Below are 15,203 nucleotides of genomic sequence, written 5' to 3'. Positions count from 1 at the left end.
CAGCCCACAGAATGGGAAAAGATCTTCATTAACCCCACGTCTGACAGAGAGCTGATCTCCAAAATTTACAAAGAACTCAAGAAGCAAGTCTCCAAAACACCAAAGGATCCAAATAGAGAGCTAAATGGAGAATTCTCAGTAGAGGAGAGAGACATTTAAGAAAGTACTCAACATCCCTAGCCATCCGGGAAATGCATATCAAAACTACTCTGAGATACCATCTTACTCCTGTCAGAATGGCTAAAATCAAAAACTCCAATGACAGTTTATGATGGAGAGGACGTGGAGAAAGGGGAACACTCCTCCACTGCTGGTGGGAGTGCTGACTCGTACAGCCACTTTTTAGTATGGAGATTCCTCAGGAAAATGGAAATCAGTCTACCACAAGACCCAACTCTTAGGCATATACTCAAAAGATGCACATTCATCCAAGAAGGAGGGGAGAAGGGGAGGGAGAGGTAGCTGGGATTGACATGTGAAGCTAGCTTGTTGCTAATTTAAATAAAAAAAAGAATTTGATAGTTGAATTTTGATTATTTGTTAAAACTAAGAATGACAAGTAGAAAAGTCAATGCTACCTAATGTGAAATCTGCAGCCTATGAAAAATTTAATAATTTATAAAGTATCCCAGTTAATCTAATGACTGAAACTATCTTCTGTGCAAGGATATCAGTATTTGCACTAAGTTTGTAGTATTCAGGGAAACTATCAGAATGAGTTGTCTGGATTCAACTTTGTCCACCATACAGTAATTGTATGGCCACTGGCAAAGTCACCAACAATTTTCAATGAAACTCATTTTCCTCATTTGGAACATTTACATATGGATAATAATAACATTTACCTTACAAGGTTACATTTGGAATTAAACAAGGTAATAGAGCAGTGAGAACAATGCTAAATTGCATATTGTGAAAAGTATAAAGCAGCTGAAAAGATCTAATGATGTTAAATATCTACAGTACTGCAATTTAACCTCATGACGAATTGTCATTTGCAGAAGTCATTTTTTTACGAACACAACTTAATCATAATGAGATAAAATGTAAGACTTTACTTTTTCTAAATTATAATGTTCAAAGAAAAAAAGCTTTTGTTGAAACCAGATATCCCTATGCTCAGAAACATGGAAAATATCTCTTGGAGGTTGTGACATGAAAAGGGCCATCTTGGTTCTACACCATTCTCAGTTTATTACTGTCAGTAAGAGGTTCAGATAAAGCATTTTACACACTTCTGAAAAATGTACTTTCTCCAGTCACAGATCTTATTTACGCACAAGAATGTTAGTACTTAGGGCTTTAAATTTTAACTTTTAGAGGTCTGCTTTTCTTATGACAGTACTGTGTTATTCTAGAATGATTAAAAAGTGAAAATCCCCACAAAGTCTGCAAGCTATGCTCTGAATGACATAGACTATAGTCTTATAAGCAATTCTTAGCAGTCTGTGGTTCACTACTTCCTTTGTTCTAAGAGATCTGTAATTTTATTAAGAAAAATGTTTAATAAAAAATGGGAATATGGCTCCAGTCAACTGCTTGCTAAATTTGATTTCCAGAGTCATGTAACAAAAAACAAACAAACAAACAAAAAATCAGATGCAGTAGTTTGTACCTACAATCTACCAATAGGGTGTTAAATACAGGAGGATCCTGGAAGTTTGATGGCTAGCAAGCAAGCTGGGTCAGTGAGCTCCTGATTCAGTGAGAGACTATTTCAAAGAATAACGTGGAAAGTGACTGAGAAAAAAGCCTGATATGGACCTCTGGCTAACACACACACACACACACACACACACACTCACACACTCACACACACACACACACACACACACACACACACACACACACACACACACACGCTAAAGTAAAGGTGCCAAATGCCCATAAAAGCTACTGCTCTGAAAATGTTTGCAAGCCAACAGTACTACTTCAGCTTAAGAACTCACCAAAGGGCAGAACGTTCGTCCCACTAACAGAGTCATAGTCTTCACTTGCTGCATTAAGCTCTCTACATTCATTCTGGAATGTACAGGTAAATATTTAGAAAAAATGAAAGGTAACTCATTTTGTGCTGTTTAACATAGAATATAAGCAAAGCACAGAGAATGTTTAGTTTTAATACATTTATTTACCAATAATATATGATTATTTCTTACGCACATGAAATAGCCATTTAAGTGTGGAAGCAGAGAGTAACCATGAATCTACAACTCCAGTCTCTAAAAATGAAAGACAGACTAGAAACTGAAACCCTAAGAAATAATATAGGCAATGGTAAATGTGGTGGTCTGGATAAGAATGGCCCCCACAGACTCATAGATTTGGTCCCCATGGAGGGGTACTATTTGAGGATTAGGAGGTATGGCCATGGTAACGTAGGTGTAGTCATGTTGGAGGAAGTATGCCAAAGTGGGTGGGCTCTGAGGTTGCAAAAGCTATGTCAGGCCCAGTTTCTCTCTTTCCACCTCCGTGGCCTATGATTCAGGATGTAGCTCCCAGCTACTGCTCCAGTGCCTGCCATTCCTGCCATGATGATAACGGACTAAGTCTAATAACTGTAAGCAAGCCCCCAAGTGCTTTCCTTTACAAGACTTGCTTTGGTCATGGTGTCTCTTCACAGCAGTATAACAGTGACTAAGACAGAACATTTAGTGTTTCTAAGACATTCACTTTATGACCGAAGTCAATGTGTAAAGAAGAAAAAGTTTCAATTTTAACTTTTACAACTTTTCCTGTAAACTGAAGAAGCCCTTTGTCCTATTAAAATACATGAAATAATTTAAGTTTTTCAAAACATTCTTACCTCATTCTAAGTATTTCAAGTACTATTAATCAGAAAAGCTCAACTTACAGGTTTTACAAATTATCTTATTTGATAGGAAAAAATAGCCACAAGAAGTATAAGAAAACTTGTTAAGCGTGAGCAGGCTTCATTCTAGCCAAACATTTCCTATTTCTAAGGAGCCTCACGTGTAGATGTCACTAAGATGAGCATTTACTATACTTGAGGCAAGCTTTACATATTAATACCTTTTTAGACAGCAGCATCTCTGTTTCAAGAAGAGTGACTCGACTTAGGAGATTATTCCAGTCCTTCTCATCCACCATCACTTTCCCTTTTGTCGTAGCTTCCAGACACTCAAGCTTTCTCTCTACCCAAGCCAGCTTCTTAAGCTTTTCTTGGCATTCAGCAAGAGCAATCTGAAGTGCAATAATCTCAGGATTATCACATCCATCCTACAATGACAAACAAGACTCTAGATGATATGAAATGCCATTCCTTTGAAAAGGAATCAAGCTCTCCTGTTTCCTTTGTGCTGTTCTGTAGCTAAGGAAAAACACAGCAAAAGAACAAGGAGTTCCCCTGTAGATGGCAGTGGCCCTAGCAGTCCAGGCAGACAGCAGTGGGCTTTGCCATGAGGCTGTCAGATGTGGCTTTGATGACTTCATTTTCACAGCAGTTGCTTATGAATTAACCTGTATGATGCTCTTAGATTAGGTAGTACAATTCAACTGTCATTACCTAGTTTCTTAGAAAACTCTACTACAAATCCAAGACAAAATAAGCAAATGACTATGTGCTGATTACCTAGAATGTCATATAGTAAAAAGTAGGCCTATAAATAAAAACTTTCATAAATATAAAATGTATAAAATCACAAGACATAAGCATTTAGCAGAAACAGTAGAGATTATATACATAATGGTATTTGTGTCACCAAGGAGCAACTACACAAAAGGCTAGGCAAGGGGTTTATTGCAAATACAAAGCCACTCTGGACTACATAAAGTCAGCCAAGGCTACAGAGTGAGACCATACCCCTTGGGAAACATACAGTGAAGACTCACCAAAGAGAAAATGGTAATAAAATGCAAGGTGTTCTACTTACAAACAGAGGAAACAGTGGTAGAAAACTCCACCATGCAAAGTGGCACACATCCTGTGCTAGATTGTAATTTCCCTGGTGTATACCAACTCTTATTTCTCTTTGCTTTACTTCTAACTCGGGAGGAAAACTCCAAACAGATCTGACAACTGGAATCCACTGAATCACCTTTGGTAAGATTGATTGACTCTTAAGCAACAATACACATGTCAAAATTTAAGAGTTCAGAAATACTGCAATTCAAGCACTGAAATAATCACAGATACCAAAGAAGTCTGTCAAAGAGGTGCTCAGCCCTTACTTTCAGCTCAGCCTTGACTTCAGAGGTCTGTTCATCAGCAATCATCACTTCAGAACTCTTCCCTTCTGAGTCGTCACAGCCCTCACTCACTTCTGTTGAACATACCGTCCCTTCAGTAACATCAACACTATCTTCTGTGTACAGGTGACGGATGACCACAGCTTTCTTCTGTATAGAGACAAGCATGGAAGAACTACTTCAATGGTTTTACTGCACAATTATGTATACTCACAATAATTGTCTAGATGGACTATACATGTTTAAAAACATTTAAATTACCACATATAATGTACCACAACATAACATGCTAATATTTATGTACTTTATATGTGTTGATGGAGTTGTGGCTCAACTTTTTAAAAGCATTCTTGTGTCTTAGGATAAAAACGAAAATATATTTTAAAGATATCTAGGTTTGTTTCAATATGATTCAGAAAAGTAAATATGAAAGAGGATTAGCATAGATTTGACTAATTGTTGAAACAGGAAGATCTGTGCTTTAGTAAATGTTTGAAATGTTACAGAATAGAAAGAAAGTTAAAACAAAGGAAAAAAAGTATTCTTCAGTAAGCCCTGGCAGGATTATACAGTCCAGACCAGCCTGAGCGATATGAGACTCTGTCAACAAACAAACAAATAAAAGTTGTGACATAATTTGCAAGTTAAATAATCTACTAGCTGTGTGAGGACACACTATAATTTTTTTCTATTGAACGAATCACAATACATATATTTACCCTCAGCCAAAAGTCCAAAATACTAAAAAGGGGGAAGGACTAACAAGGACCTCACTAACCCTTTACCCACTGTCTTTCTGCCTATGTATTGTCTGTAGACACTGAAAAACCCGAATAAGAGATAAAGAAGTCATAAACTGCATCTCTACGAGAGGAGGCATCAGGAAGAAGACAATTTGCTTCAGCCCTAACTCAGCTCAGCTTTGCAGCAGTTATTCAAGTTCTCGGTACTAAAGCTCTGCTAGTCATGTCCTTTGGATTAGGGAATAAATCATTCTATGAATTTTACTTTATCCAGAAACAATTTGCATCTTTATCCAATTACACAATGATTATTCACCTGTACTCTGTCCTCTCTCCCAGAAGGAAAATAGCTGGAAGTATACTTATTATGAAAATGGCATTTTGGCTGAAGGCTCCCCTTGGATATGGAAAAATTCTGGATTCATTTAGCCACAGATGCTCAAAGCAGACAAAGGCAGACACAATCTATACCTACTAATAAAGAATGCATTTAAATGAATCATCGTAACCACTCTTGTTACTAATGGGTTATTTTTACATATGCATCCCTTTTTATGGATGACCAAGTATGTAATTAAGAGTATATATTAAGGGGCTAGAAAGATGGCTCAGGTTAACACTTGAGATACAGGTTTGATTTCTAGCACCTACATGGAGGCTTACAATCACCCATGACTCTCTTCTGTTCCCTTCTGGTACACATACACGTAAGATTAAAAGAAACACACACACACACACACACACACACACACACATACACACACCCAAGACTATCTTCTGTTCCCTTTTGATTCGCAAACACATAAGATTAAAAGAAACACACACACACACACACACACACACACACACACACACCCATGACTCTCTTCTGTTCCCTTCTGGTATACATATACATAAGATTAAAAGAAACACACACACACAATTTGTAAAAGTAGGTATCAGTGCATCCATAATAAAACCTTACTAAATTTTATCTGGGAAATAAAAAAGAATTCAAAATTAGAAATATAAAGTCTGTTTGATTTTTCATTTTTCACTCTGCTGAGACTATTTGAGGGTAGGGAATGGAAGGGGGTGATAAGAGAGGGCAGTGGGGGGTAGATATGATCAAAGTACTTATGTAAAGAAATAAGATTAACTAATATGTACTAGTAAAAATGCCTTGTATGGTGTGGTATCTGACTACAATGTTTCACCAAACACCCGTCAGAGAAATGAATCTTCAGATAGGCCTCTGTTCCCGTCTATTTCACACCTTCCCTGAAGTCAGAAACCTGCCAGTGATGTCAATGCCAATGGCCTCTGCAGGTGGGTTCTCACTGCTTGAACAAGGCTCTTGCTTTTCAGAGACATTCTTCTTTCTTTGGCATGATGAAGTCTAGGAGAGGACAGCAATTAGACAAAATAATACATTTTATAGACAGTATGATGTACATTTAAAATCCATTATCTGAATACTCACTTTTGATAATAGCAAATTGAAAGTGATGAAACATGCTTTTGCCTATGTGTTTATTGTAAACTAAAGGGGACTGGTATGGTGGTGCTCTAATGTCATACTTAGAACTATGAGGAAGGAGGGCTGAGGCCAGCTTTAGTTACACAGAAAGTTCCAGGTCAGTCTAGGCTACATAGTTAAAAACAAGAAAATAGAACAAAAACTTTTAAAAGTGACAAAAATACATTATCTTTGAACTGTTAATTTAGTTCCAAGTCACAGATATATTAGGCATGTGACTAATGTCAGAGACATGGTGATCCTTGAGAGGATTATATGCTACATGTGGATAATGCAGCAACTATGGCATTGGATATGTGGGCTGTATGAACAATGGGACTTAGAACTAACACCGGTGCTTATGGCCTTATCCAGGTACAGACCGTAGGACATGCTGGTATTGCAGTGACCTGCACTCTCAGGAAGCTAGCTGTGAAATGTATACACTCTGTGGAGGAGACTCTGAGATCTAAAAGTGTGAGGGAGGACTCCTCAGCATCTCTGTGGTTTTACACATTCACATCCCTTCAAATTGCATCCTGATACTAAACCACCCATGTTTGGTTCAAACTAACCCTAGTAGGTAGAAACGCCCTTGACGTTCCCAGAAAATTCCACAATCATGATTATAGCATTAACATAAGAATTGTCTTCAGTGCCTGAAATGTTCTCATGCCTAAGCGCCTGGGGTTTCACCTACCAAGTTTAGCTTTCCAATCCCTTCCCTGAAGAAAGGCACTATTGCTTTTGCTTTGATAAATCTGTTACTATGCTTAAGTATCTTCTACATCTGTCCTTGAACTCTTTCTCTAGCTTCTGGGTCCAGCAAGTCCAGTGACAATCGCATTTTTTAAATAATTTACTGTTTATTCAAATATTGGGGTATTTAGCATATGTTAGCACTGAAATCTATTCATAAAATCACCTTGTCAGAGCCAATCAATTCCTTGTGCTTTTTCATCACATAGTTCAATATATCACAGACAATTTGGATTTTCCATTCAGCAAATCCAGACTGTATAAATTGCTTTTTTGTCAAAATTGGTTTATAATCAAATTGATCACGAAGAAGCTGTGAAAAAATAAAGGTAGTATTCGTTTAATTCAAAATTATATAGCCACCTGTTTGGAAGGTAGCAGCTATCTTTGAGAGTAAGGCATTATGTAAAGGTATGAAAATTACAGAACTGGTGTTGAGATATGCCCATGTATGAGATACAGGTTGCTAGGGATATGCCCCAGGCAGGGGCAGGAGGGAAGAGGAAGAGAAATAGAGAGAGGGGGAGAAGGAGAAAGGGAGACAGTACCAGGATAGCCAGAGCTATACAGTGAGACCTTTACTGGAAAAAAGAAAAAAGAAAACACGCACGCGCACACACACACATGTAGGAGTGAGCCCACAATACTTTGGGTGTGGACAGGTACATGGAACAGGTGAGATATAAAAGGAAAGGAAAAGCAAAAGCCCCCCTCTTGGAAGCTAGCCACGTTCCCAGAGCTTCTGTCCCTGTTTACCTTGTAAGTATATTTAATAAGTATATTAGACCTCCTTTTCAGACAGCATTATTTCCATCTTCACACACACACACACACACACACACAAAATCACAGTACTTGACCAAAATTAATGGTAAATGTTAAAAGTTTTTAAAAATCAAAATCAAGCCGAGCATTGGTGGTGCACACCTTTAATCCCAGCACTCAGAAGGCAGAGGCAGGTGGATCTCTGTGAGTTCGAGGCCAGCTTGGTCTACAAAATGAGTTCCAGGACAGCCTCCAAAACAATACAGAGAAACCCTGTCTCGAAAAACAAAACAAAACAAAAAAAAAAATCAAAATCAACTGAGGTAAGAGTCAGTCTCCATTTAGGTGTCTAGATGCTACTGCAGCTAAGAGTCCTGGTTTCTTTCTCAAGGAGCAAACTACGGAAGTTTCAGCTTGTGTCTCACAAGTTAATGCAGAAGCCTGTGGATTATGTGCTCTCTCTCTTCCTCCAGTACATGAACTTTTGCTAAAATTTCATAGGAAGCAGGCAAATTGTAGCCAGTGACAAACATGTACCAGTTGCCATAATTAACAGAAAATGTTAATAAAGCAAACAGTAATTGTAACTTAGTTTCAATAGAGACATTGTAATAAGATAAACAGTCATGAAAATACTGTCAACTAAATGTAAAGTAATACATGACTACATGATAGTGGCCCTAGATCATAATGAAACTTTCTTCTATTGCCTAGTATTTTAACTATATTATATTGCTTGCATGTTTAAAAACACAAATATTTATAGTGCACTGTAATTCATACTATATACAGAACAGAAACATGTTACAAGTTTGTAGTCCAGGACCAATACGCTATGCATATAAACATCTAGGTCTGTGGAAGCACACAATGGCAAAAATGCCCATCAATTTGCCCATCACTGTTAAGTCAACATGCAACTGTATTTCGATAATTATTACTAAAGTATTAGTTTTAAAAACCATTCAATAATTTCTCAAGTAATTATTGTTTCATAAACTCAAACTACCTTGTAGACGGTATCTGTGAAGCGCACACCGTTCTTTAAAAACCTTTCAATAGTTTCTCAAGTAATTATTGTTTCATAAACTCAAACTACCTTGTAGACGGTATCTGTGAAGCGCACATCGTTCTTTAAAAACCTTTCAATAGTTTCTCAAGTAATTATTGTTTCGTAAACTCAAACTACCTTGTAGACGGTATCTGTGAAGCGCACATCGTTCTTTGCTAGGAGCTCCACGTTGGACTCCATCAGAAGCTCTGATACATAAGGGGAGTAGGAGGTAAGGGAATAGCTAATGATGGGCAAGGATGCCGCTGTGTCCCCCTTCATCAAACTGTCGGGAAAAGGAAAAGGACTTCATTAGCAGTCCCGAAAGCTGGGTGGTTAAGAACAATTAGCAATGTTGTCAATAATTTACTTATTATTACAGACACAATAACGAAGCAATGTATGGCTCCAGATTGTATATCTCACTCTAAACCACCCTGATCCGTCTATGCAACAGTACTGTTCATTTTCATGTGTCCAAAACCTCACTACAGTTATATAGGCTATCTCCTACAGTTCTTATTAGTTTCTAAAGTTTATTCTTACTTGATGTATTTATTTCTCCTATTAATAAAAAAGTATCACCCTACAGTTCTTAAGACTATTTCATGTTTGTGTAACATTTGTAACATTTTGTAACATTCCTACACAAACCTGCAAAGGTTAATCACAGGGACTGTGATTACAAATGAGGAACACAATGGAAAGGGCCTATGCTGTGATTAGACAGCCCCCTTCTGCTTCCACACGAGAACTGTACCGTCTTAGCTCGTGCTCATATCTAGGAGCGTATGCTACACTTTGTCTGTCTTCTTTACGACTTATTAGTTAAGTGCTGATCTTCATGAAGCCACCTTCTTCTGTCTGATCCATATTGATTTCTCAGCATTTGCTGCCTCACGCTGTTTGTTTCTCATTGTCTGCTTATTTACTGGTGTAAAATGCCTTACTGATTCATGTAGCAAAACAGCAAATGAACTATTTCTTCAATTAGCCAGCTCTATTGGTTAGCTAAAGTTATACTGCACTTACATATAAACAGCATGTTTTCCACAGAATTCAAAATGTGTGTGTAAACTTCCCCATCTCAACTGCAGTTTTAAAAAGATTTTTTTATATTTGTGTGTGTGCCACATATGTGCTCATGCCCATAGCACAGACAGATACATGTAAGGCACCTGATATGAGCTATGAGAATTAAACCGTATATATGTATATACATACATATATATATATATATATATATATATATATATAGATTATATGTCAGTCTAGATACTGTCTCCATATAATTGTAAACTCACTGGAGTATAATGGATACTATTAATTATTTAACCTGCCATTCTCTCATTCCCCAGAATAGTATTATTTTTAATATAGCCAATATGGTCACAGATGTTACTATTTCTTTGTGTATTCAATATACAGAAGATAGATTTTATACATTTAAACCATGTATTCTCTTAGTATAGAGGATTCCAATTAGTGAGACATCGCATGGCAGCCCCCATGCTTTAAAATTCTCAGCAGTTAAGAGCATGTGCGGCTCTTCCAGAGAAACAGAGGTTGATTCTCAGCACACTAGCACACACACCTAGAGCACGTATGGAGGAAGAGGAGCGGCACCTCTAGTTTCTATGTGAGTCCTGGGAATTCAAGTCCACGTTATCAAGCTTGGCAGACAGTTCCTTTACCAATTTGCTAGCCCAACAGTCAAAGAAGTGTACATACAAAGTCTTTATGTTCATTTAGGACCCCCATCGTGTCACACACTATCTCAAACTTTTGGCAAACAAACAAAACTCAAAACCAAAAAACAAACCACAAATAAGTTTCAAATACCAAATGTATTCTAGCTTACCCAACATAATCCACATCGTTAGGATAATTTAGCAAACGAAGCACTTGTTCTAGTTTCCGCAAGCTTCTTTTTAAGTCACCTGTTGCCATTACTGAGGATCAGATTCAGCTCCGACTCTTAAATAATCTTGAACTTCTCATCTAGAAATAAAATGATGGAGGCCTGTTGGATGCGCGCTTTGGGAAGCTGCTCTGCTCTAGTCTGTGTGCCTCTCCCCGGCCCCAGCACATCCACGTCACACAGCTTCTGCTTCTCAGAGCGTAGCACGCAGGTGGCAGCTTAAGGGATTTACCACACAGCGCCGACTGTAAAGTCTACATGTGAACTCAGTGTCAACCCCACCCGCTATGTTTTCCTCACAAAAAAATGAGTTTGCCTTATTATATATATTCATTCAATGGCTTTTATCTAGCACTCTCCCAAATGCTTTACTTTGAATGATAATGGTCTAAAATAGTTACTTTCATGCTGTGACCCCTGACAGAAGGACACTCGGTGGAAAAGTGGCTCCTTGCTTCACTGCTTGAGGGGCTATGGACCCTCATAATCTGGAAACCGTGGTGACAGGCAGCTCCAAGGAGGCAGGGGTGTATGGTGGCTGCTGGCTTACATTAATTCAGATGAGAGGACAGGACAGTGGAACCAGGCATCTCAAGGCATCTTCACTCCCCAGGCTACTTCCCTAGCTAGGGTCCTACCAAAGATTCCACAAGCTGCCAAATTAGCACCCCAAACTGGAGATCAACCATATGAGCCTATGGAGGATACTTTACATCCAAATCATAGGTGGTACCATTTAGAAAAACATATCAAGCTGAAATAGTCTCCATCCTGGCTATCCTGAAAGTTTATAAAAGCTATATAACCAATAAAAAATAAGGACAAATTTAACACAGATTTAGTTATTATCCCCAGGGCTTGGATTTCATGCAGTTGCCAATCACATGATTGTCTTAAAAAACAAAACAAACTCATAGTTTACCAATATCTTGCTCAAGAAAATTATAAAAGTACCTTGAGAAATAAATTCTCTGAGAATGAAGATCCTTTAAAATGAAATCACTGACATTAAAAACAATAAAAATCAAGAATTAGATGAAATATACTTTATGTGATTTTGCTCACAGTCTACATTTAGCAACTATCCAACAAATAGATGACCCCTTCAGATACCTCCTCTGTATCTACATACATAAAGAGAGGTAAATAAACCTAACAATTTACAAGTTTCTAAGCCTGGGCCACCTCCCCTTTTCAGTAGCCATTTCCCTAGATTTGGGCACCTTATTTTCCCTCTGTAGGAACACCACTCTCATTTCAGTTTGCTCTTCATTAACATGGTGTAAAACAAGATGCTGAACTTTCTTGTACGCACTCTTGCACTGGCGTTTTGGTCACTATGTTTGAAACACTAAATTACATCGATTAAACATTAACACATTTAGGCAATGAGGATTTTAGGGAGAAAAAAAAAGGAAGTGATCCTAAAATAAAATTATACAAAATATTGTTCAAGGCTATAAGCCTTATTTCACATCTTTCCAGATGCCAGGGCTAGACAGACATACAGAAATGTTAAGACAGACTTCCCAGGTCAACTTTGATTGCCTAGAAAAGGTGATGTGGGAACTACTCTCATGTAACTAAAAACCTTGTTCCTGGGATTAAGATTGCAGGTCGGATCTTGTTTTATGTTGCAGACCCATCTGACTTAACACAGTTCTTTCCTTTCATTCATATCCCATCTTCCCAGGACATGCGCTTTTATCTAAAACTTTTTCTCACAGAAACACATTGATCTTTGCATTATGTCTACCTCTGGTAGCGATATTTCTGGCAACAAAGTATACCCCAGGAACACATCCTCTTCACTACCAGCAGAGTACATATTTTGAAGAGTAAGATTCAAGTACAGCTTGGATCTGTAGGTAAAGGGGAAAAATGATTTGACAGGAAAGAAAAGCATGAAGACATTTAAAAAGATCATAGAAAAAATGTTTTCAAGGAAGGAGTCCCAGATTTTAAAAATTGGTAAGCACCAAAATTAAGATTATTATTAATTTAAGCCGATCAAATACTGATACTGCTTTCCACTTGATCCTAGCCAAAAAGCCAAGGAGCAAATTTCTACAAATTTCTGAGATGAAAACAATGTGTTACTTAAAAATAAAAGTGATTTGCATCTTCACTTTATATTATGTATCATAATATAAATTAAGTAAATAAAGAATGCAGATTCAATCATTATGGTCCCAATAGTCTACTAGCTTTGTGAAGAGATGGGAATAAATCAAATCTGCTAACTGAATTTCTAAAATAGGTTGTGAGAATGGCACAGCATGGGTTTGGTGGGGAGTGGGAATTGAACCCAGGGACTTGGAATACCACCCAATGGCTCTACCCCTGAGCTAGATCCCCAGTCCCGCAGTTTAAGTTTCTTCGTTTTAAACACAGCTCAGTCTCATAGTTGCTGCAGATCTTTAAACACATAACTGGACTCAAAAATCATTTTGTTCAGTATGAAGTAACTAGCCTTTAATAATAACGGTGGATAACTAGGATTTTGAGATCCAGCTCAATATATCTAAAAGCCAAACTTTTAGATAGAGGAATACAGATCTGTAGACATTAAATGTACAAAGTCCCTCAGTAGATACTAGGAAAATGCTGTTGTAAGAGAAAAGCTCTGACGCGGGATTAAAAACGGGAGTTAGCTAGGACGAATGGGAGCAATGGATCAATGGCACCGATGGGTTTGTGTATCAACTTTTTTTTTAATGCTTGCAAGCCATTCTGTAAAACAGTCTAGTGTAGTCCTCAGTGTAGAATAAATATGTTAAGACTAGTTTTCTTTTATAGAGAAGAAAAAAAAATTTGTAGTCTTCAAAGCAGATGGAGAGTTCTTTGAACTCGTGAGGACAAAAGCAAAGACGAAGCGCTCTTACTCTTCCAGCCAGTTTGGACGTACCCTTGACCGGAAAGACAAGGGAGACACCAGCGTGCCTTCAACCTCGCAGTACTGAGTCACAAACCAGTTCCAAAGAGGTGGACCGCGACCCTTCCTCCTCGGTGGCCTCCCGAAGCACCTCCCAGCTGGGTACACAAGCAAGTCCCTCCTGGGGTCCCCGCCCTGGGATTACAAGGATGAAAGGCAGACCTGACCGCCGGCCCGCCGATGGGGAGCCTGGGCGAGCACAGCCTCCGGGAGACCGCGGTCCCAGCCGGAGCGCAGCCCGTCCGCAGGCGGCAGCCGACAAGCGGGAGTGAAGGGTTCCCCAGGCGACCGCGCCAACGCGGCAGAAGAAGGGCGGCGTAAATCAACTCGAGCAAGTGGCGGGACCCCGGCGCCCGCGCCCCAGGGCGCCTCTCGCGCCGACCGTTTGTATTCGGAGCCGCGGGTCCCAGCCCGCCGCGGAGAGGGGCTCCGCGTTCCGAGCCACGGGCTGCCCCACGTCCTGAGATTCCCCGGTGCGGATTCCATACTCCGCTCGCGCGGCTTCCGCGGAGGAATGCATTCCCACGAGGACCCTATCAATTGTAGGACCTTACATCAAATGTCGCGTTTCAAATCGGCACAACTTCCGACGGCGACAGCCGTTCAGGAGGAGGAGCGAGCAATAAAGGCCTGGTGGCGAATCGGAGACGACGAAGACGAAGTCCTCGTTCTTGAAGGGCCCGCTCCCCGACGTCACTTCCGGCAACAATAGGAAACGTCAAAAACTTTGCAGGGTCTGCCACTCCGGCTCCTGCAGGCTGCGGTGCTGTGCGCTCACGGGAGGCCCCCGGGCGGTTGCTGGTGCTCTCGCAGCCCGTCGTGCTCTCTCCAGCGCGAACGCGTGCGGGCTGGACGGGCCTCCCCATGGCTTGGGCATCAGTCCCCGGCTGAGCCATTTCCTTTTCGGCTGACAGCCCCCGCCCGGAGGCCGAGTCGTCGCGGCGGCGGTGGAGATCGCAGGTGGCTCAGGTACGAGCTCCGTCCCGGATCCCTCCAATGCCTCTCCCGCCTGTGCGCTTTCGCTTTTCTGCTCGGAAACCAAAGCGAGGGGCGCTCGCCACTCGGCTGCGCCGGGGGCTGGGGGGCGGGGAGGTAAGCAATAGTGTAGGACCAATGCCACGCCGAGACACGTGGAGTGACAGCCGCCCTGGCCTATTACAGCTGCGCGTCGGTGTCAAGAGGCGGGCCCAGGTCTCTTCTGTTTCTAGGCCATTGGTATAGAGGTCAACTTGGGACTTGCAAGTAGCGACGCGATGTCGTCCTCAGAGAAGGCAGGCAAAAGGTGAAGGTTACTTCCTTCAGGTTTATGTGTTGTTTTTATG

The 15,203-nt window shown here is 40.1% G+C and overlaps 2 protein-coding genes across 9 annotated transcripts in view; one reads left to right on the top strand and one right to left on the bottom strand.

The window, feature by feature from the left end:
* Positions 1-14,549, bottom strand: part of Cep44 (centrosomal protein 44) — a 44,960-nt gene extending 30,411 nt beyond the window's left edge. For 2 of the 8 annotated variants that reach the window (XM_040742263.1, XM_040742264.1), the window contains exons 1-10: positions 14,044-14,374; positions 12,703-12,808; positions 11,901-11,948; positions 10,887-11,026; positions 9,164-9,311; positions 7,376-7,522; positions 6,208-6,330; positions 4,192-4,359; positions 3,034-3,240; positions 1,950-2,022 (exon numbers count right to left, since the gene is read on the bottom strand). In XM_040742263.1, the coding sequence (XP_040598197.1) occupies positions 1,950-2,022; positions 3,034-3,240; positions 4,192-4,359; positions 6,208-6,330; positions 7,376-7,522; positions 9,164-9,311; positions 10,887-10,975 (955 nt within the window). In that variant the 5' untranslated portion in view covers positions 10,976-11,026; positions 11,901-11,948; positions 12,703-12,808; positions 14,044-14,374. Of the gene's footprint in view, positions 1-1,949; positions 2,023-3,033; positions 3,241-4,191; positions 4,360-6,207; positions 6,331-7,375; positions 7,523-9,163; positions 9,312-10,886; positions 11,027-11,900; positions 11,949-12,702; positions 12,809-14,043; positions 14,377-14,435 lie in introns of those variants that run through there. The other 6 variants (XM_040742265.1, XM_040742266.1, XM_013117176.3 and 3 more) reach the window with 6 other exon arrangements.
* A 162-nt stretch (positions 14,550-14,711) lies between these two features.
* The window catches only part of Fbxo8 (F-box protein 8), a 41,385-nt gene continuing 40,893 nt past the window's right edge, over positions 14,712-15,203 (top strand). Inside the window, exon 1 of the mRNA XM_005075150.4 lies at positions 14,712-14,850. The gene's annotated coding sequence lies outside the window, so the exon portion shown is untranslated. The remainder of the gene's footprint in view (positions 14,851-15,203) is intronic.

This window comes from Mesocricetus auratus, unplaced genomic scaffold (assembly GCF_017639785.1).
Source record: "Mesocricetus auratus isolate SY011 unplaced genomic scaffold, BCM_Maur_2.0 Super-Scaffold_6731, whole genome shotgun sequence".
Taxonomy (NCBI): Eukaryota; Metazoa; Chordata; class Mammalia; order Rodentia; family Cricetidae; genus Mesocricetus; species Mesocricetus auratus.
Note: the sequence above shows the minus strand (reverse complement) of the source record. Positions and strands in the feature narration are given on the sequence as shown.